At 47.5% G+C, this 23,436-nt stretch overlaps 1 protein-coding gene across 11 annotated transcripts in view; it reads left to right on the forward strand.

The window, feature by feature from the left end:
* The window catches only part of GALNT14 (polypeptide N-acetylgalactosaminyltransferase 14), a 258,864-nt gene that overhangs the window by 157,247 nt on the left and 78,181 nt on the right, over positions 1-23,436 (forward strand). For 10 of the 11 annotated variants that reach the window (XR_012422513.1, XR_012422514.1, XR_012422515.1 and 7 more), the window contains exon 2: positions 20,726-20,895. The exons of the other annotated variant lie outside the window; for it this stretch is intronic. Coding sequence is in view for 5 of the 10 variants with exons in the window: in XM_005576193.4 (XP_005576250.1) it covers positions 20,726-20,895 (170 nt within the window). In the remaining 5 variants the exon portion in view is untranslated. The remainder of the gene's footprint in view (positions 1-20,725; positions 20,896-23,436) is intronic. 11 annotated transcript variants of the gene reach the window in all.

Genomic DNA, 23,436 nt, shown 5'->3' on the forward strand with positions numbered 1-23,436 from the left:
GCCTGACCTATGTACCTTGATTCAGGGCGAGTTCATTCTTAACACTTTTCTCACCATGTCTGAGCCTGTTCATTTCCTCCACAAGGCATAGTTTGAGGGCTGTGAGTTCTGTGTCTGTCCCCTTGTCTATAGCCTGAGGGCCTTGGCGGAGTGAGGTGGGGAGGGAGAGCTGCCCTGAGGCTGTGAGCAGTCTTTATTACCAACCTCTCCGAGAGAAAAGCCACACTCCTGCCTCTAGGACACGTGCTGTTTTGGGAAAAAGACCCAATAAACAGGTAACTGTAGGCCCTGCCATAAGAAGAGGGGACACTATTAGGTTTCAGGGACCAGATTTGCTTGACTTCCATCAAGTCATCATGGTGGCAGTTTAATGAAAGGATGCCAGTGTGTGGGAACCAGGGTTAAGCCAGACCGAAAGTCCAGGGCAGCACTTGCAGGCCACGGCAAAGAACTTGGCCTTTATTCTGTGAGTGGGCTCCAGCTGTGTCTCAGAAGAGCCATTCCAGCAGCAGTATGAAAAATTAAATACAGGTTTTAAGACATAAATCCCCAGCGCTTATCTGTTGGTCAGCTCTGCAAATAGGATGAGGAAATACCTTCTTTACTGGAAACTGTCACCAAAGAGCAGAGAATTTCCTGAGCAGACTGGTATTCCCCACCCTTCTTTGCCCCTGCCCGTTTCAAACACCTTCAGCTCCTGGGCATCAGCTGAAGAATGCCCAGTTTTCCCCAGCGCTGTGGATCTCTGGAGATGTGTTTCCCGGCTGAGCATTATGGCAGCCAGGGCCAGGCGGCACATCGAGAGAACACATCTCAAGGTGGTTGTTTGAAGCACAAACAGAGCAGGGACCAATTATGGAGTCCCTCTGCACAGCATGCCTCCTGACTGTGCTCGGCATGGGGTGGGCAGCGGCTGGCAGAGCTGAGGAACCAGCTTTGGCCCCCTGAGGGGTAGCTGGGAGGGAGAAGGGAGAGGAGCTTAGATTTCTTTGCTGCCAGACAGGTCTGCTGGTGTGAGCTCATTTTTTCAGAGAGGCGCCTTCTCCTCTTAACAGCCAGGTGCCTCCTGTGGCCCCAGGGTGGCACTGGATCCTAGATCCTGTGAGCAGAATGTTGCATCTATTTCTGGGGAAGAAAAGACCATGGCTTCTATCACCCTGAAAATAGGGCCCTGTCTCCTCAAATAGTTAAGAATGCCGGTTCTATCTAACCCCTATTTTTATAGGTGGCAAAAGTAACCAGAGACCCAGTGAGCAGAAATGGTTTACCCAAGGATTCAAGGTCGTGGAGGCCAGATCTAAAAGCCACCTCTTACTGCCCCATGGACATAAAACATCGTCTTCACCTTGCTACCAAAGTGGTAGCTATTCTTTTTTTGAGTGCTAAAAGTATGCCTGGCATAGAGCTTAGTGCTTTACTTATTTTAGTCCATTAGATCCATAAAATGGCATCATAGTTTTGCAGAATAGACAGGCAGACAGCCAACTCTCCGTTGAGGGAGAGAGGTTAGGTCAATTCCCAAAGTCACAGAGACAGTAACCGGAGGAGAGATTGCAGACCCAGCTCTCGTGTGTGTCCACCCTGCCTGTTCCTTCCTTCCCTCCTTCCTGTGCTTCTGTCTCAGTCCGGTTCATTCCTGTAGGCCTAGGCCAAGGCTTGCCTCCCCCCGAACCTCTCCTTGATGGCTCCAGCCCTTGCTGGTCTTCTCTTTTCTGAAAAGCCAGGGCCATTGAAAGTTTTTTGTAGGCAAATGGTTCTGGTTTCCCATCTTGCCACTTCCTTGCTGCCCACCGTTGATCAGATGAAGAGTATTCCAGGCAGAAAGTCCTGCGAGATGGGATGAGATGGATGGGCAAGGGAAGAAAGGCCAGTGTGGCTGGAACATAATGAGCTAAGAGGGATGGGGAGGGCTGAGTGTGCAGAGTTTGCAGGTTCTGATCAGGCAGGGCCTTGGGAGCTGCAGGAGGAAATGAGGACAGCATTCTGAGTGCAGTGGGAGCCACTGGAGGGCTTCTGAGCCAGAATGGGAGAGATGGGAATGAATATCATTTTGAGATGGAGTCTCACTCTGTCGCCCAGGCTGGAGTGCAGTGGCACAGTCTCAACTCACTGCAAGCTCCGCCTCCTGGGTTAACACCATTCTCCTGCCTCAACACCATTTTCCTGCCTCAGCCACACAAGTAGCTGGTACTATAGGCACCCCCCACCACGCCCGGCTAATTTTTTTTTTTTTGTATTTTTAGTAGAGACAGGGTTTCATCGTGTTAGCCAGGATGGTCTTGATCTCCTGACGTCGTGATCCACCCGCCTCCACCTCCCAAAGTGTTGGGATTACAGGCATGAACCACTGTGCCTAGCCACAGGTGTCATTTTTAAGAAGGTGACTTTGGGCCAGGTGCAGTGGTTCATACCTGTAATCCCAGCACTTTGGGAGGCCAAAGCGGGTGGATCACCTGAGGTCAGGAGTTTGAGACCAGGCTGACCAACATGGTGAAATCCCATCTCTACTAAAAAAAATGCAAAAATTAGGCGGGCATGGTGGTGGACGCCTGTAATCCCAGCTACTCAGGAGGCTGAGGCATGAGAACCACTTGAATTCAGGAGGCGGAAGTTGCAATGAGCCGCGATTGTGCCATTGCACTGCAGCCTGGGTGACACAGCAAGACTCTATCTAAAAACGAAACAAAACAAAACAAGGCGACTTTGGAAAATGAATTGGAGGGGCCAAATGCAGTATTCCAGAATGCAGTTGGTGGTGGTTGGGTATAGTTGTAGAGATAGGAAAAGGAGGGTGGATGGATGGAGGCATGCTTTGCGATAGAACCAACAGGACATGGGGATGGGTTAGGTATGTGTGGGTTCAAGTGATTAGAGTGAGGTTTAGAATGAGGAAGAAGGAATTGTCAAGGTGACTCTCAGATTCCTGACTTGTGCAGCTATGTGGCTGGTGGTGCCATTTCTTTACTTGGGAAAGCCTGGAAGAGGCACCAGTTCCGACGGGCAAATCAAGAGTTCCATTTGAAATCCATGCAAGGTGAGATGCTTGTGAGACCTTAAGTGGGCATGTCCAGTAGGCATTTGTTTGATATTGTTCTGGAGCTCAGAAAAGAGATCTGGGCTGGAAAAGTATATTGGAATTCTCCACCTATAGAAGGTTGTCAAGGCACAGGAATGGAGGAAGTCACCTGCAGGGAGAGTGTAATGAGCGGAGAGGAGGGACCAGGGCTAAATCCATGCACACTTCCAACAGTGAGAAACCAGGGGAAGGGAGGAGCCAGAGAAGGAGATGAAGACACCAAAGTCTGAGAAGCCCAGGAGAAGGGATTCTGAAACAGACAAGGGCACTCGAAGTGGGGCTTTTCCAGGGGGTAGGATGTTGCTGAGGGACCAAGGAAGATGAATGTGCCAAATTGTGGCTCACTGCTGAGCATCCAGTAGGTGCCCAGTAAATGTGAGATCCTCTTCCTTGCCCTCCACCTCCTTCATTTGTTCTTCATTCTTTCTTTTTGCATGTCTGTTGGCCTTTTCCCTCAGCTTACAGTAAGAACTCAAGAAATAATGAATAAATAAATGAATGCATGAAGTGAATGAATGAAGTGAATTGCAAGTTCTTCTGTCATTATCTCCCCTCCGGTAGCCTGGGGCATTGATTTTGTTCAAGGGCTAAGCCAGATGCAAGTTTCCTGGGAACCTATGGCCCTTGTCTAGCAGAGGGCCCTCCAGGGAGCCATTTCTTATGCTTTTCTGGCATCCTGGCCTGAGCAGTGCCACATGGTCCCCGGCCACCCGTATAGGGAGCCGCCTCCCCCAGCAGGAAGCTAGAGTCCCTGTCGCCTTTCCTCCCGGAGAGGTGTCGACTGCACTGTAATCACACAATTATGATGCCATTAAAATGTCACATTTGAAGAAATCCATATAAACAGAGCATTAACAACCGCTTGAAAATTGTAGTCTTTTCCACTAATGACCTACTTTCTCTAAGCACCACGCCCTCCCACCACCCGTGCCGGCTGCCTCTCTTCCAGACTTGATTTTGGAGGCAGGCGAGAAGGTACAGTCATCTTTTCTGCCTGGAAAGCCTTAATGTTTAATGTGCTGAGAGTGACTCTTTGACAGGGCTGGAGACAGCAAGGCCAGGGGGAGGCATTTAGTGAGTGAGACGAGGATGTCGCACCCATGCAGATCTACGGTTCTGAAGGAAGGGGCCTCAGAGAGAATCTGGTCCTTGGAAACTGAAGAGAGCTGATGGTGTTGAAAAATCTGAGGGATGGCAGGGTGCAGTCATTCATGCCGGTATTCCCAGCACTTTGGGAAGCTAAGATGGGAGGATTGCTTGAGGCCAGGGATTTGAGACCAACCTGCGCAACATAGTGAGACCTCATCTCTACAAAAACATAAAAAATAAAGAAATTAGCCAGGCATGGTGTCGCGTGCCTGTAGTCCCAGCCAGCCTACTCAGGAGGCTGAGTCGGGAGGATTGTTTGAGCCCAGGAGTTTGTGGCTGCAGCGAGCAATCATTGCACTACTGAAGTCCAGCTGAGTGACAAAGCAAGACCCTGTCTCCGAAAAAATAAATAAATAAGTAGATCTGAGGGTTGGGTTCATCCCATTGGTTTTGACTGCCTCTTCTTGGGAAGAAGAGATTTATTTTGAGACCTTGGCCACTCTCACAGCATAACAAAATTGCAGGAGGGAAATGTCCTGCTCAGAGGTTGTGGGCCAGAGAACTTTGGATCCCTGCCACTGCGAGTTGAGGGCAAGGGCATAGGAAGGCAGAGGCAAGGGGGTGACAGGGGTTTTGACAATTTTAATCTCATTTCCAGAATATGGCTCTGGAAAAGTTGTTTGGATACTAAATTTCCTTTGTCTCCAAAATCTGATCTTAATGCACTAAGGAAATGGATAACTTAAGGGAATCTTGCAGTGAGTACTTTTATGAAGTAAAACGTAAACCAAAGCAGCTCTAGTGAAGTGATTAATCTGTTTCCAATGCATCTGAATTGCAAATCTGGATTCCCATCCAGTAACCAGATTTGATTAAAGAGCACACCTAATTCTGAAAAAGCGAAAAGAAGGCCACTGTGGATGTAAAGAAGTTGAATTCGTGTGGGAGACATTCGAAATGTCACTCCAATACCTTACATCCTTCCAACAGTTCAGGATGCACCTGCAGAAAGGATCGTGCCACCAGTGCTTTGATGAATGGACAAGAATGATTGGTGACATGCATGTCACTTGGGGAGCAATTATTTATGCTTCCCAAGGTCAGGGAAATGTCCCTGTAGGTCTTATTTACATAAACAAGTGCATCATAAATCCCGTTCTGATAATTCATCTACGATTCCCTGGGCAAGGTTCCTGCTGCGTTTTGGGGATGGCTAGTGTTGAGTTCAGGTACGTAGGATTTCTTGCAGCTTCTCAGCCCACTGCCGTGATCACTTGCCGCGTCTCCTGTGGCACTAAAATCACCCTCGGTTGAGGCAGGTATCCTGCCCTATCCATATTCAGCAGGCATAGCGTCTGGGTACTTGGGGTCTGCTTTTGATATAAAAAGATCCCATTCTATTAAAAGCCAGCCAGCAGCCTCCATAGAGTCCCACGAGATAAAGTCGTTTCAAAGTCATTCGCTCCCATCCCACACCTACATATTCAGCAGCTGACCTAGTTTTGAGAGAGCTAGAGGGTATCTGGATGTCACCTTATTTACGAGAAGACAGAAAATGCGCTAAGCTCTGGGCCCTTGCTGCACACACTATCTGAGGAGATCTATCCTCCCCCTAGTAGGCATAGAAGATCAGGGAACAAATTCTGCTCAACTGAAAGCTGGAAGCTTCTTGCTAATGTCACCTTTGGCGATTGAGTGGCAGGGCTTAGGGGCACTTGACTCTGAAACTGTCTTCCTAGCAATATTCCAGTTTAACATCTTTGGGCATGTGGATTAGGGAAGGGGTTTCCAGAATGACCTTGGCAGAAAATGTACAACTGTGCTTCCTGCCATGCCTCCTCCTTCATCCTTCCTGGGTCTGTCTCCAGGCAGGCGCTAATTTTGGAAGCCTCACTCTGTGAATGATCCTCTGTCATGGCAGGGACTTTGCAAGGGTGTGCACGAAGTCTGCCTGCCTGGGTTTCATCCCCGCACCTCCACCGACTTGCTGTGTGACCTTGGCCAAGTCCTGTTAGCACCATGAAACTCAGTTTCCTCTTCAGTAAAATGGGATTAATAGGAGCACCTGCCTTGGGTTTGTTCTGAGTATAGAACGAGGGACATTTTTAGGATAGAGCCTGGTGTGTAGTAAACGCTACACCACTATTAGTTGCAGTAGTTGTTGTCATTATTCTGGGTGATTGTGTCCAGTGTGAGAAGTAGTCACTTTTTAAAGCCAATTCTTTTGCCTGGCTTCCCACAGCTTCCCATCTTGATTTCTCTCAAGGTTATCTTTGCCTGGCAAGAACCTAGAGGGAGATTTGAGGAAGCTGCCAACCATGCTAAACACATTACTCATGAGTGTGGCTGTTGGACCGGCCATTCCAGCCCATGGAGCCAAAGTCCTGGGAGGCACGGAGAAGTCCCTTCGGGGCTAAGTTCAGAGAAGGAGAAGGGACCAGAAGTCAAGCAGGAAGCTCTGAAGTCCAGGTTCCTCGGGGTATGGGGTCTCAGGCAGGTCTAGGCTTCTAATCTCACCCGAGTCTCTCTCCAGAATCACCCTGCACAGCTTCTGTGCTGGCTCCAGCCCCCACTCTCCACGTGCATAAAAAGCAAGTTAGCACAAAGCTCAATTTCTAGCCTTCTAAGCTGATAATAACCTTATGTATTACGCTTCTTAAAATAGTTTTCTTGTCTTATCATTTGCATGGCACTGTGCTCAAACTCATGTGAGATGGAGCTTTGGGTAGGAAACACATATTGAGTCCCAGGAAGCTTTCGCATTGATAATGACCAATTCTCACAGACGGACAGTGAGGTGAGGCACCTGGTCATCCGTGAATGCTGTCAGAGACCCCATTTCTGCTACAGGGAAGGGAGAAGCAGCTCAACTTAAATTGGCTGACTGTAAATTGCCTTTTCCCTCCATTAGCGTTCAGTCACCAAAAGAAATAATTGTAACCACAGCTATGTTGTAATAATAATATGTATGCGTTATGTTTTACCAAGCAATTTTTCATGTCTCATCTCATTTCTGAAGCCTAATGTGGGCTATGAAGCTGGGTGAGGGTGAAGATTAGTATTGTCCTTGCGGGGAGGAGGAAACTGACCATGAGGTTCTGAAACTGACCAGAAAGGAAATGTTTAGCTGAGCCAAGCTCAGGACCCAGCTTTCTGGGGCTGTGCTTCCCTTTTTAGCCCATCTCCAATCCCCACCTCCACACACAGACACTCTTGGGGCTGCATTTCTGTCCAGGTAAAATTGGGTTGAAAACAAAAAAGGATCCCTTGAAGGAGAAAAATCACAAATGCATAATGTTTACTATGATCACTTTTCCATTGTTTGATTCTTCCCTCCTTTTGCTTTCTTTACCCTTTTCCTTGTATTCCCTTACTGTCCCAGGGGTCACAATTTGGTGACTGGCAGGCCAAAGTCAGCCCATGGGCATGTTTTGTTTTGCCCAAGAGCAGGTTTAAAGCAGTGTAACCAGGCAGGTATTGTGCGGTACCTATAAGCCATCCACTCTCGCTCACATTTCTCAGTGACTCCAAGTCTGCTCATTCATGACCCCTGCTAGATACCTTGGCTCAGAGGACCTCTTGAAAATTGCTTGGCCCCGTAGCTATTTCTTATGGCTAGAGAGCTTTCTGATGGTGCCTTATGATATTTTCTAGTCCTTTACAGTGAGCTAAGGAGGGGAGAGAAGCCTGACCTTTGGAGGGAGAACTGCTCTGCTCCTGAGAAATCCAAAACTTATTTTTAGGGTTATTTTCCTCTGAGTAGTTTTCAGTGGGGTGGGCATCTGACTCGGCCTGTCTCTGTCCTGTTGGAGGCTGTTATGGCCACATTGTGGGGCCACCCTGGGAGGATCTGGCCTCCTTTCTCTCCTATTGCTGTCTCTGAGATGGCTTCAGCCTAACCCTTGCAGACCTGCCCTCTATCTGATGAGGTGACCCTGCATCCAAGATGGCTCAACTGTGCGCACCAGAGACAGCGTGTTTCAGCATCCAGCTCCATCCGGCTCCATCCAGCTGAAGCCACCCTCTCTGAGTCACTTCCAGCTTTGCTCTACCTATATCCAGTCCCTCCCCTTGGACTCTCCTGGGTACTGGTTCCTGTTCTCAGTGCCTGTTCTCTTCTAATGTTGGCCTCCTGGTTATAGGCAAATTCACTCTCCTGTGCTTCCACCCAGTCCACCAAATCCTTTTTTCCTGAGTCCCCTGTGAATATTTGGCTCTCTCCCGCCTTGATCTCATGCTCCCTGGGTACCAGAGCTGGAGGATACGGAGTCTTCTCCCCAGTGACCAGCTTGCTGCTCTGGTCTCTGAATACAAACAGAAGGAGATGCAGAAATAAAGGGTGTGGCGGGACTGGGCACAGTGGCTTACGCCTGTAATCCCAGCACTTTGGGAGGCCAAGGTGGGCGGATCACGAGGTCAGGAGATGGAGACCATCCTGGCTAACACGGTGACACCCCATCTGTACTGAAAAAATATAGGCGTGGTGGTAGGCGCCTGTAGTCCCAGCTACTCGGGAGGCTGAGGCAGGAGAATGACGTGAACCTGGGAGGCGGAGCTTGCAGTGAGCCGAGATCGCACCACTGCACTCCAGCCTCTGCAACAGAGCAAGACTCTATCTTAAAGAAAAAATAAAAATAAAAATAATAAAAATAATAAAAAATAAATCAAGGATGTGGGTAGGACCAGCTCTCTCAGTCCTCATGTCCCCCAGCATTTGGGATGTGTTCTCCAGACAAGTGACTAGCAATCCAGGATGCCCGTCGACGTAAGGGAGTTTTGGGTTAAGTCTTTGGTGGTGGAATTTACAGGGTGTTGATAGGAAGGAAGCAGATACATCAGCATTAGAGCTCACACTTCCTGGCACATGCCCGGGAGCCAGGCCCGCTTCCCCAGTCATGCTGACTTAGACTTTCCTGGCACCTCCTTCTCGTGCTAATTTGTAAGTAAATTAATCTCCATAGAAGGTCCAAATGTGTGAGTTGTTTTTTTTTCTTTTTTCTATTCCGGAAACAAAAACCGGGCTTCTGTCCATTCAGTTAATCATATTATGTTTCACTGTTGGAATTTTTAGGCAATTATAATAATTATTGGAACTTTTCGTCTTCCAGAAAGCTGGAAGCTTCTCCCAAAGTTGTAATGCATGTGGAGTGCAATTGAGATGTGGGTGGTGAGAGTGTTTACGGGTGAAGTGGTGGGGAGGAGAGAGCTGGGCAGTGGTTGCTTTTGTTGTCAGAGACTAAATGAGACAGAAATCAAATGGAAAAAGACTCCCACACTAAAGAGGGATCCGGGCTTGGTGTCCTGGCTGGCAGACCCTCCGGGGGCTCAGAGATGCCACAGCAGAGCAACTCTTAGCAGACATATTTTCTAGGCACCTGGCTGTTGAGGGAGGAGGGTGAGGAGGAAAGTGGGGAAAAGGGACAGGAGGAGGTAGAACAGAAAAGTAAACTCATCCCTGCTGAATTATGTGCTACCTCATTTGGTGTGAGAAATAGCCCTTTCTTCCTCTATTATATGTCCATTCTATCTATCAAACTATTTAAGGAGTGCCTTTCATATAATTAATACCAACCATTAAATGACAACATTGAAGGAGCAATTGCTTAATTCTGAGGAAAATTTAAATTTATTACCAGCACCCGAGATAAAAATGAATACTAAAGAGAAGGAGAGAAACCCCCACAGAAGATAAATAGAAAGCCAAGTGGGATATTGACTTGATCCTTCTCCAGTGCAGGGTAATTTGGCTTCTAAAGTGAGTTAGATCATAATAAATTAAATTTAGATTTCTGCACATCAGTTAAATAACTCCCAAGACAGAATTCCAGTGAGAGGAAGAGGTGATAATACATGGAGGAAATATTAAAATGAAGATCTTATCTAATAATCCATAATTGATGTGCAGTCCCTCGGTGAGGGAAAAGGATTTTCCAGCTCTTTCCTTTGCATGAGCCCAGGCAAGCGAAGGACTGGGTGCCCCTCCTTCCTCACTGGAACTTGTTCTATACGCTGTGGGGAATATCTGCCACTGACAGTCTTCCTCTTCCCAGACCATCCATTCTCTGCAGGTAGGAGTTATATTAGCAGTATGAGATGGGAGCATATGCTGATATGTTAGCATTTCACTGGGGATTATGTTGCACCGTCTCCCTCTCTTGCCTGGCCCTTGGAAAAATAAAGTCACTCCCTAACTGGCTGGACAACAGAAAGGCATAGGGGTAAGCAGATACTTTTGTATTTTATGACTAGCTGACAGTGGGTCTTATGGATGACTGGAACATCTGGTGATATGGAAGGAACACAGTTTTGAAATGAAAAGTCTTGGATTAGAGTCTCAGTAGTGAATTCACTTCTTCTTTTTTTTTTTTTTTTTTTTAAATGGAGTCTTACTCTGTCAAACAGGTTGGAGTACAGTGGCATGACCTCGGCTCACTTCAGCCTCCGCCTCCCCACTTCAAGCAATTCTTGTGCCTCAGCCTCCCAAGTAGCTGGGACCACAGGCACACGCCATTACGCCTGGGTAATTTTTGTATTTTTAGTAGAGATGGGGTTTTACCGTGCTGGCCAGGCTGGTCTGAAATTCCTGGCCTCAAGTGATCTGCCAACCTCAGCCTCCCAAAGTGCTGGAATTACAGGCGTGAGCCACCGTGCCTGGCCTGAATTCACTGTTTATATGATTTGAAGAAGCCTCTTTGCTTCTTTGAGCCTCAGTGTTTTCATCTGTGAAGTGGTAACAGTATAACCAGCCTGGCTACTTCATAGGGGTAATAAAAACGAGATATTCAAGTGAAAATGCTTTGCAGATTATTAACAATTTTCTTGGGCCTGTTTGGTATTGACTTTCCATCATTATTCTTTTATTTCTGAAAGTTTGGTTTGGTTCTTTTTCAAATCTACCCAGCCATTTTTTGTCTTTTGTTCTTTACTAATTTTTATTCCATACTTTATTTTACTTATTTTTATTTGTATAAATTTGGGGAGTACAAGTATAGTTTTGTTACATTATACCATATTTTAAACATTTTATCTACAATTATGGCTTATTCTGTATCTAGTATTCCTGTATCCAAAGTCCTTGGAGTATCTAAATCTGTTTATAGTTTCTACTGATTCTTACACAGTAGACTTGCCTTGTCTTATCTTATAGTGACTTGTTTCCTTGTGTGTCCGGTAATTTATTATTGTATTATTGTATTATTATTGTATTATTGTATTGTGATTTCGTCTTTTGATGAGCTTTGTGGGAATTCCGGGGTCCTAAATTGGAGATGTTTTCCTCCACGTAGGACTTTCATTTGCTTCTTCTGGGAGCCAGGGTACAACTGGTCTGGACCACTTTGTCCCCTTCTTGGGCTTAATTTCAGAAGACTCAGGTTCAGCTTTTTTACCTTTTGGGAGCCAAGGTTTATTTTCTCAGTGACTTTTACCCTGAGGGCAGCCTCACATCTTACCTCTGCTTATCATTCAACTACCCTACCTCTAGTTTCAGCATCCTGTATTTTTTTCCTGGCTTTACTACTCCTTTCATGTTGAAGATTTTCCTTCTAGAAAGACCAGAAGTGCATCAGAACCCTTGTAGAATCTAGTTATGGTTTAGCATGAAGAGTCCCCTGGGAGCATGTGGTTTTCCGTGGTGCTGGATAACAGAAGCTTCCAGCTAGTGGAAAGCAAGGGCACTCTGAGGGGTATCAGGTAGCCAGAGGCTGTGGTCCTGGAAGTAGAGTGGCTACATGGAGATGAGAACTCCAGGGCCCCACAGCTGCTTAAAACTGGGTCTGTTGAAAAGGGGGAAGACAGTACAGACTTTGAGATAGACATCAGTTGTGTGAACTTGGGCAAATCATTTATCCTCCCTGTACCTCAGTTTCCTCATTTGAAAATTGGGAATATAGTTTCTTACTATATATTAAGTTTGTGGGGGCTAGAATTCATTTGAGGTACCCCTCACTCACTACTTCCCTCTGAGGTTCTGATAAGGGGAGATGTGATGGTTAATTTTATATGTCAACTTGGCCAAACTACAATGTCCAGGTATTTGGTCAAATATTATTCTGGCTGTTTCTGTGAAGGTGTCTTTTGGATGAGATTAACATTTACATTGGCAGACTTTGCATAAAGCAGGCTACCCTCCATAATGTGGGTAGGCCTCATCCAATCAGTTGAAGGTCTTAAAAGAACAAAACTGACCTCCCCAAGCAAGAAGGAATTCTGCCAGCAGACCACCTTAGGACTTCGACTGCAGCTGTTCCCTGGGTCTCCAGGCTACTTTGAGGATTTTGGATTTGTACCTCCATAATCACAGGAGCCAATTTCATAGAAATCAGTCAGCCAATCAATCAATCTGTCCTCTCAATTTACGTGTAAACACACACACACACACACACACACACACACACAATTGGTGATAATTTCTGTAGAACCCTGAACAATACAGAGGCACATACAAGAATCGGCAAACAAATGGGAAACAAACAACAATTTTATTAATTTCATGACCTGAGACAAGCAAGCTCCTCTAACCCTAAGGAAAGGCTTTGGGTAAAAGCTGAGATGGACAATGTGGAATTGCCTGAGGATGAAGTGGAGCTTCCTATATCCCCACTTCGACTCTAAACCGAGGGACCGGAACACTCAGGGTTTAGGGAGAGATGGTGGCACAGACCCCAAATCTACATATTCAAACAGCCGCTTGGGTGAGATAGAAGGCTTGCTTCTAGAAGGCAAGCCTAGTGCGTGCTTTCTAGCTAGGGACAAATAGAACAGGACAACCTGCTCTACCTGGACAGTGGAAGTGCATGCTAGAGGGCTAGGCCATGGCTGTACCACACAGGAGTCCTGCCCACCAGCAAAACGTGTGGCTCCAACCGGTGAGATTAGTTTTGCCTCCCTTAGAGAGGAGCACGAAAGGATGAAAGAAACACTGGAAGTGTTTACAATACTCACAGCAATGCCCTAGAAAGGGTTTTACATGTTCTCCTGCACTGACTGTGCCAGGCTCCACACCATATTTTATTTTCTTGGGAGATAACTCTTCCATGGAAATATGATTGGGTGGGTGAGGAGAAAAGGGTTCTCTTCCTGATAAAATATGGTGTAGAGCCTAGTGCATAATAAGTGCCCATTGAATGGCAGGCATTACCATAGGCACAGCATTTTCACAGAACAACATCTCTCCATGAAACATTGATATAAAAGGCAGCCTCTATGCTGGGCAATATCTCCCTTTTCGTAGCACACATATGGGAGAGTCTCCACCGTGTTTGAATTCCTTGATGAACCCATCTGACTTCAGTTGGTCTAGGACTCTTTGTTACCTGTTTCACACTCCTCTGTGTTAATTTTTCTGAGGTGCAAGTCTCAGTGATGGTACCACGGGTTGGAAGATCTGGGAAATATAATAGCTGCCACTAAATATTTGAAGACTATGAAAGACAAAGATAAGACTAGTACCAAATGGCCATGGGGGCATAACCAGATCCAAAAGGGAGATATTACCAGGAGACAGATTCTTGATCAATATAAGAAGGACATATCTAAAAGTTACAGTTCTTCAAGGTTGGAGTAGGCTATTTGGTACCTCTGTGTCACTGACTGAACCCAGGAGGGATGTCCATGGGGCAGTGGCATGTTATGCTGAAGCTTCCAACATTGGATGGATAGATGCATGATATCATCTTTAAATAAGAAGTTACATCACTGTTTTCTACTCTGACCTTCTTCTACGTTAACCCAGCAGCACATCCCCACCTTCCTGCAGGAATCCAGCTGCAGAATACCTCCTTTTTTGGCCCTGGCTGTTAGTAATAAGCTCACTGCTGGGAGGAGGAGGGTTTCTCAGCAAGGAGAGTGAAGAGTAGAGGGGCTGATGGTGAAGGGTGTGCAGACATCCTTTGAAGGAGGAATAGCCCAAAGCAAAGAAAGAAGTTGGCTGAGGAAAATGACAGGAAATGCACAGATAGTGAGTCTTTGAAGATGGTCCAAGAAAATGGCACTGAGGCTGTGATAAGGCTGTGCTGCCTAATGGCAAAGAGCATGCAGGCTGGAGCCGGCTGCCGGGGTTCTAATCCCAGCTCCAGCACTGACAAGCTGTGTGATATCGGGCACAGGACTTGGGACCTGTTATTTCTGTGCCTACATACCCGTAATTATGGAAAGGTAACATTGGAACCTATTATTGTGAATATTAAATATAAATGGTTATGACACATAGTAAGTACTCTTCCTGGGTGTTAGCTGATTTATTACAGGGTAAATCTGAGACGTTCTCTTCAGGATCAGACACAGGTCATGGTAGGATAGAAGCTGTATCAAAGGGATAAAGAGTTTCTCATTTTCAAGGTGAAAAAGAAGACAACTGGGACAGTAAGAGAGAACTACTAGTACCAAGCTCAGGAAAGAAGGGAGAGAGACAAAAGCATGAGTGGGAATGTAGAACAGCTTTAAATCCTAACAGAAGGGAGGGATACCAGGATTTCAGAGCCAGATAATCTGCTTGAAGTGAGAGGGAGAAAAACAGTCCCAGGGAAGGAAGGAGAAAAGGAAATTCAAGATTTCTCCTTGAAGCATGGTGGGAGGAGAGAAATTAAGCAACTTAACGGATGTGCCATCAAGCTTTAGTTTTTGATGCCAGATTATTTAAGCAATGGTCTTGGCCAGGGGTTTGGCAGACTTAATGAGACAGTTTCTATTGAAAAGATTATGTCTTAGTCTTTCTGTGCCTGGTTTATTTCACTTAGCATAATATACATCCATGTTGTCACAAATCACAGAATTTCCTGCTCCTTTAAGGCTGAATAATGATCTTGCTTGTATGTGAAGCCTAAAAAAAGTCAAACTCACAGAAGTAGAGAGTAGAATGATGGTTACCAGAGGCTGGGGGAGATGTTGGTCAAAGAGTACAAAGTCAGTTAGACAGGAGGAATAACTATAGTTAGTAATAATAGTATATTGCATATTTCAAAATAGCCAGAATAGAGACTTTTAAGTGTTCTCACCATAAATAAATATTTAAGGAAATAAAAATGTTAGTTAGCCGGATTCGATCATTCCACAATGTCTACATGTAACAAAATATCACATTGTATATGTACAGATATTATTTGTTAATTAAAAATAAAACTTTAAACAAGATAATGTTTGTGTTTTCTGTTTGTGGCATCATACTTTTGAAACACATTCCCTCTAGATTGAATACATTCAGGTCAGAAGTGAAGCGGGGGCTTGCTTGGGTTCCATGGGCGCTATTGAGGGCCCCACAGGAGTGGACCCAGTTCTGAGTGGAACCCTTTGGGAGCTCCTGGGTGTTTGTTCTTGTTTTCCAGGAACGTATCACTTCCTGCACCAGGGAAGTGTGGGAAGGTGAACATGTGTGTTCAGAAGCTTTCACGGATATTCGTATGAGCCAGGAAATGGAATTCACAGTATAGATACAATGTACTGCAAAGGCCCCATGCAGAGTCAGGGAGGAGGCTGGTGTCCTGGGATGGTGTGGCCAGAACACCCCACACTGTGCCCTCCTGTGGCACTTTGGAAGCTGGATGTGGGGACTCATGAATGGAAGAGCCTGGAAGCCAACTCTCAGGGTCTTTCTCTGCCCATGGACCCTTAGTAGAGGAGATGCTTCTTCTTCTTGTTTCTGTCTTTGGTGTTGGGAGGTTTAAATCAGTGGTTCCATCACTTAACAGCTGGTGACCTTGGATCAGCCACCTAACCTCTCTCAACTGATCCCACCCTGCACAAATGGGGTTGGGTGAGGATTCTGTGATGATATACGTGCAAGCTGCTTTATAAAATGTAAAGTGCTATTGAAATAGTGATATTTTATTTTATTTATTTTTTATGTAGTGGTATTATTTTAAACACACCTTCACCATTATTTAATACATTCAGATATTGTTGTAGAAAAGCCCAGCTCCCAGTATGGGCTATTCTCCCTCAGGGGGTCTTGGTGCAGCAAACTATGACTGCGCTTTGTGCACGTGACAATCTGAGGGGAATAGGCCCCTCCGAGGACACCTTCCATGACTTCTTTCAATTTCTCATGCCAGCCTGGCTGCTGCTCTGGCTTGCTAGGGGCCAGAATTCCAGAGTTCCAAAATTCTGGAGAGCTCACAGCACATGGTGCTCCCAGAAGGCACTGCAGCCAGGGATGCTGGGATGTTCAGCTGCCCCGTAGGGAAACCAGCAGCCTCAGGCCCTCTTGGGCCCATGCCTCTATCTGGTATGAATAGAGAGTAGAGGTGGGGTGAGGCCAAGAGGTCAGTTGCACCCACCCTTCCTGGTGTTGTCATGCATGCCTGCCCCTCCACCTGCCTCTCCAGCACAAGGAGGCAATGACCCACTAGGCACCCAGCAAGGCCCCAGTTCCAGTGTCCCTTCCCACCTGGCTACACGGCTGAGGCCACTTCCCAGACTCACTGGGTATCCAGCAAGGCCCCAGTTCCAGTGTCCCTTCCCACCTGGCTACACGGCTGAGGCCACTTCCCAGACTCACTGGGTATACAGCAAAGCCCCAGTTCCAGTGTCCCTTCCCACCTGGCTACACGGCTGAGGCCACTTCCCAGACTCACTGGGTATCCAGCAAGGCCCCAGTTCCAGTGTCCCTTCCCACCTGGCTACACGGCTGAGGCCAGTTCCCAGACTCACTGGGTATCCAGCAAAGCCCCAGTTCCAGTGTCCCTTCCCACCTGGCTACACGGCTGAGGCCAGTTCCCAGACTCACTGGGTATCCAGCGAGGCCCCAGTTCCAGTGTCCCTTCCCACCTGGCTACACGGCTGAGGCCACTTCCCAGACTCACTGGGTATCCAGCAAGGCCCCAGTTCCAGTGTCCCTTCCCACCTGGCTACACGGCTGAGGCCACTTCCCAGACTCACTGGGTATCCAGCAAGGCGCCAGTTCCAGTGTCCCTTCCCACCTGGCTACACGGCTGAGGCCAGTTCCCAGACTCACTGGGTATCCAGCAAAGCCCCAGTTCCAGTGTCCCTTCCCACCTGGCTACACGGCTGAGGCCAGTTCCCAGACTCACTGGGTATCCAGCAAGGCCCCAGTTCCAGTGTCCCTTCCCACCTGGCTACACGGCTGAGGCCAGTTCCCAGACTCACTAGGCACCCAGCAAGGCCCCAGTTCCAGTGTCCCTTCCCACCTGGCTACACGGCTGAGGCCACTTCCCCGCTGGTCTCCTTGTCCTCCACGTGTGGCCAGAGACGTTTTCTCCATGACCTGCTTCAGGCAGACTCAGCTACATTCTGGAGTTTTCTTTCACTCACGTCCTCTTTGCATTCTGAAGTTTTCTTTGCATTCATGTCCTCCACATTCTGGCCTCGCCATTCCTGAACTAGCCATTCCCTGAACAGATTTTTTTTCCTCTGGGCCTTCCTGCCTGTGATCGTTCATTTTATTTGTCAATTTGACTGGGCCACAGGGTGCCCAGGCATTTGGTCAAACGTTATTCTGGGTGTGTCTGTGAGGGTGTTTCTGGATGAGATTAACATTTGAATCAGTAGACTGAAGAAAGCAGATTGCCCTGCCCAGTGTTGGTGGCCCCGTCCAATTCAGTGAAGGCCTGAATAGAACAAAAGGCTAAGCGGGAATTCCTCCTGCCAATGTCTTTGAGCTGCGACATGGCTTTTCCTGTGTTCAGACCCCACTGGAAACATCAGCACTTTCTGGATCTCCAGTATGAGCACCACAGATCCTGGGACTTGTCAGCCTCCATAATCACATAAGCCAATTTCTATTTATAATAAAATTTTTTCTGTGTCAACTTAAACTATATATATATAACATCATAGAGAAATATGCAGTGGCCAGGTATGGCAGTCCCTGTAATCCCAACACTTTGGGAGGCCAAGGTGGAAGGATTGCTTGAAGTTAGGAGCGTGAGACTGGCCAGGGCAACATAGTGAGACACCGTCTCCACAAAAAATAAAACGTAAAGAAAATGAGCTGGGCATGGTGGTGCACACTTGTGGTCCCAGCTACTTGGCAGCTGAGGTAGGAGGATCTCTGGAGCCCAGGTGTTTGAGGCTGCAGTAAGCTATGGTTGAGCCACTGTACTCCAGCCTGGGTGACAGAGTGAGACTCCATCTCTAAAAAAAGAAACATTAGGCAATTTCATCCTTGTGTGTGAATGTCATAGGATGTACTGACACAAACCTAGATGGTAGAGCCTACCACACACCTAGGCTGTAAGGTATAGCCTGTTGTTCCTAGGCTATCGTACAAATTTGTACAGCTGTTCCTGTACTGAATACTGTAGACATTTGTAACACAATGGTAAGTATGTGTGTATCTAAACATATCAAAACAGAAAAGGTATAGCGAACATACAGTATTATAATTGTATGGGACCACTGTCATATATGCTGTCTGTCATTGACTGAAATGTTGTTATGCGTATGTGGCTATATACATATGCACATGCACACACACACACACACACACACACCATTGGTTCTGCTTGTCTAGAGGACCCTGACTAATATACTGCCTTTTATCTGGCTTTTTGCTACATACTTATTTCCCCTCTCTATCCTCCCTTAAGCAAAGTAAGATCCCTACTCATCCTTCAAGATCTAACTCATTTGACACCTGACTCAAGAAGCTGTCCCCAGTTCCCCTCACTCCTCTGCTCTCACAGCCTTGTCATCGCACTCATGTAATTGAACTCACTTTGCGGTGTGTTGCAGGCATCTCCATGTGTGTCTCTCTGCAACGTTGCAATCCCCTCGAGAGCAGAGGCCTTCCAGCTCCACATCGCTCCTCCCCAGCTCGGAGCACTGTCAGGGCTCACAACTTATTTAGAAAATTGCGATGAATTAAATCGGAAGCAAGCCAGTGGGAGACAGTTCTATGGCCCTTCCCATGAGGATGGGATTTCAAGGTCACCGTGGGTGATGTTCCAAGCAGAGATGATAGCTATCAGGCTGTGACATTGCCAAGCACAGGCTGGGGGTTTCACACCCCCACCGATTTCCTCTGGAATATTCTGTAGCCACAGTATCACAGGACATTAATAAAATCAATTATTGGATAAAAATCTCTGGTCTCCAAAGCTTCATTTTATGCTATTAGCAGGAGAATGCTGTTTTAAAAGGAGATAACAGAGAGAGAGAGAGAGATCAATTACTGGATAAGCTCACCATGGTGCCCCAGATGAACATGGACACTGGCCAGCAGCCCCTCTTACCTGCCACATGGACCAAGCCCCTGCACTGCTGTCTGGATCCTGCCCTGGGCCACCCTGTTCAGGTTTCCCAAGTGCAGGAGGTGCATTCTACTCAGTAATGGGATGGGCAGCTCTCAGCTCAGTGCCCTTAGTACCCAGGCAGCTTGAGACACTTGCACGGCCACCGGGGTCAGTAACACATGAATGAGCACCCCACCCTCGGGGACAGTGTCAGCCCCAGGACACCAACCCTCATGTTCCAGATCAGAACCTGATCAGCACATTCTTCCTGGAAACACAGAGTCTTATATTTTAAGAACTTGAAAGGTCTGAGCTGTTTTAGATACAGACCAGCTCCTCCCCAGGGCTGAGAGTGCTAACATGCATTGGGAAGTGACCACCAAATTTAGGTGTCCAACTTCTCAAGGCCTTGAAGTCCACACCTCCTGCTGGCTATGTGGACAGTCTCTGTTGGCTGTGGAGCTGGTGTGGGCAGGGCAGACCCACACTAGGCAGCCTGGGCTGTGGCTGAGAGGCATTCCCTTGCCTCCTCTGCTGGAGGGGCCCAAGAAACTGAGCTCTGCTTTGAGCTCTGCCACTTTCCACCTGTGTGATCTCAGACAAGCCAGTAAACCTTTTGGAACTTCATCTTCCCTACTCAGTTCAGAGGGTTTTGGTGAAGATGAAATGAGATCATGAATACAGAAGCCACCTTACACATTCTAAGGTGCTCTCCACGTACAGTGAGGGTTATTACTCACTACCCCATTGATGCTTCTTAAAAATACCAGATTCCTGGGTAGGAGGAAGAAAGGAACAGATAGGGTGGCGGTGAGTAGCACACCACTGTAGATGGAACTCCTCCTTCCTTCCCATCACTGCCTCTTCTACAGCCAAGGAGGAATGACAGTCATTCATGAAACTGTGCCAGCCGTGGGGCCAGCACTTTCACACCAGGTATTCTCAAATTGCCCTGGAGAGATGTCCTCTGGGGTTGGGATACTAGAATTCAAGTTCCAGTTCTGCCATTTCCTAACTGTGGGATCTTGGGCAAGGTCCTTACCTCTCCAGGCTGTTATCTCATCTGTATAATAAGGGGATGCACAGTATCCCTCTCATAGAATTTCTCTGAGAACTACATGAAGTAATGTGAGTCAAGATCCTAGAACAGCACCCAGTATATAGAAGTGCTCAGAAAATGGTGGCAGCCATTGTTGTCATCGTTCTGTTTTTATTGTTGCTTATGGTTTGTTGCTGTTCTGCCTCTGACCCCATCTTTGAGCCAGACCTTGCCACTATAAGCTTGGTCTCTGGGGTTGGGTACTGATAAGCCGACCGGGGCTAGTGGAGGACAGGGAGCCGTTCTCACAGACTACCCATTCGTGTTGCACAGCCTTCGGACGCTGACTGGGACGACCTGTGGGACCAGTTTGATGAGCGGCGGTATCTGAATGCCAAAAAGTGGCGCGTTGGTGACGACCCCTATAAGCTGTATGCTTTCAACCAGCGGGAGAGTGAGCGGATCTCCAGCAATCGGGCCATCCCGGACACTCGCCATCTGAGGTACCTCCTCCTTCTCCCACTCTGTTACCCCCGCAGTCAAGAGATCAACAGCAGGTTTGATTTGGGGCCTACTGTGTGCAGCGCCCAGTGCTAAGAACTGGGTTGGACCACCTGCTGCTGGTTGGACACTAAAGGGATTTGGATTTGGTGATTGACCCTGTCTTTGCTGCCTATTGCTTACTGCTGAGAGCCATCCCAAACCCTCCAATTCCCACCAGGAGGTTGGGGGGCAGGGGTGGCCTCTTTCACTTTAACCTGCTCCTCACCCTAGGGATCATCTGACACGAACCCTTAGAGCACCAAAAACACTACAGCCAAGGCCTGTTTTTCCCTGGCAGATTCCCACACCCAGGCCTGGGTTCCAAAGTAGGGGAAGGCAGGATGATCGGACCCTGGGGCAGGTAGGTGGGCGGTGTCTTCTGTGACTGGGAGAGAGCCTTCCTGTGCCAGCCCTTGGACATTTTGCCATGTGAGAAGAGGAGCCAGCTTGCCATTGGTTCTTCTGTCTGCCTGCGGAGGGGCTCGTTCACACAGCTCCATCCTGCCAGCCTTTAGTCAGGCCATACCTTCAGTAGGTTGCAGAGATCAGGCCTGGAGCTACGTAGAAAGCTTTGTTTCCCAGCGAGAAGAGGCTTCGTGAAGACTTTCTGCCTCATGACCAACCCTTTTTAGAGTCATAGCAGCCCTTATGCACCCTGGTGAGACCTGGTAATCAGGTTCAATCTCAATCCCAGCTCCTCCACTCACGGGCTCCTGGCCTCCAAACTGGGGGCCCAGAAATGCCAAAGGCCTGTGTTGGCCTTTCTTGTCTGCTGCAGGAACTTGACTTTGCATCAGCCTTAAATAGCAGACTGGCATGCTGAGAGGCTGTGGTGCTGGTGTTAGCTTCTTAGTATCTTATATTTGTCTGGGTCCATGGGTACTCACATTGTGGAAATGGGTTTATGAGCAGAAGAGCAAGAATTTTCATGACTTATGAGGCTGATTCCTCTGGCAGTTCTTAAGTTGGTACCCTGTGAAGGCTGGCGGACTCCATGTCCCCATCTAGGCTGCACTACTCAGAAACCTTGTCTTCTACAGCATGTATGCTTTGGAGTGACTCAGCCAGTCCTTGTTAATCACTATCATTGCCAAAAGCAGCTGAAGTCTTGGTTTCCCTATGAATATAGCAAGGGGGGTGAACTAGATGATATTACAGCTTCTTCTAACTCTGACTTTCTGTGAATTTAACTCTCCCCTCGAGGGACCCATGAGACTCTGCCTTAGCAGCAGTTCCTGGCAGTCCCCTACTGCCAGAGACCCAGGGCGTGGGCTATACCTGCTTACTCCCTTCTGCTGGCCTGAAAGCATCTGAAAGTCAGAGTCTTGTATTATTCCTGTTTAAATTTCTGGGCACTTGTCCTACTCCTTGGCATCTGAGAGAATTTTATTTAAATATTAGGTTATTGTATTTCCCCGAGCAGAAACTGCATGTAGGAGAGACGGGAAGAGGGAGCAGACAGGAGACAGGAGCCTGAGAAGCTCCACTGGGTCTTAGGCAGGTGGACGCTTGTCCTGAGTCCAGAGGCCAGGGCTCTCTTGAGGGACAAAGGGAGGTCTCCTAGCCAGGAAAGTTGCTGGCGCATCTGGATGACAGCCCCCTGAGAGACACCTGTAACTGCTCCCACCTGCAGAAAGAAGCAACAAGTAATTCACTGAGTAGGCAGGTACTTGGGGATACTCTGAGCAGGACTAGTTTCTGCACTTTCCTTCTTCTACCATTTAGAGGCAGAAACTAACATTTTGCAAGGCCTGGGCATATATAGCGGTAGGTGATGAAGAACTGAGCCTGTTTCCAAGGAGCCCAGCTCACGATGTCCAGTTCCAGACTTTGCACCTAGCCCAGTGTGTTCCATCTGTTAAGAACGTGTGATCTGCTGGGATTACAGCAAGAAGGGAAGAGAGGATTTAGACAGAATTTAGACTCCCTTTGGGAAGACAAAAAGGGAAAGTATATCAGCCATATATCTGCCTCAGGGCACCAGCCTTGCCCTGTGGGAGCTGGGATTGTGTAACTCAGAGAATTTCAGGCTTAAAGAGCTTACTCTGAATGTTCATGAAAAGGAAAGGTCAGGCGATTGAGAATGAGGGCAAGCACATGGGACCAGCAGCCATCTAGGGGTATAGATCACCTACTATGTGCAAATCCCCAGGCTAGCACTATGAGGGGCCACCAGTTGGATCAGCCATCTCCAAGCCAAGTTTAGTCACCATAGTGGTGTCACCCTTGTAGTGATGAGAGCTCCAAAGACTGCCAGCAAAGCCCTGTTTTCTTCTTTCAACTGGGCCCTTCTGTCTACAGGATCTCCCACTTCCAGCTCTTGGTTCTCAGGGAAACCTTGACTGTAGGTTGGAGTCATCAGCTATGTCCCTTAATCCTTCTGTGAATCCAGTCTCCCTATTGTGTCCCAGTTTCATCCTGATGCAATTCCTGGAGTTTGCCTGGCCTTTTGGGCCCTGTCTGCCTCAGATCTGACCAGCTGATGCTGTTGGTGACCTGTG

Source organism: Macaca fascicularis, chromosome 13, assembly GCF_037993035.2.
Source record: "Macaca fascicularis isolate 582-1 chromosome 13, T2T-MFA8v1.1".
Taxonomy (NCBI): domain Eukaryota; kingdom Metazoa; phylum Chordata; class Mammalia; order Primates; family Cercopithecidae; genus Macaca; species Macaca fascicularis.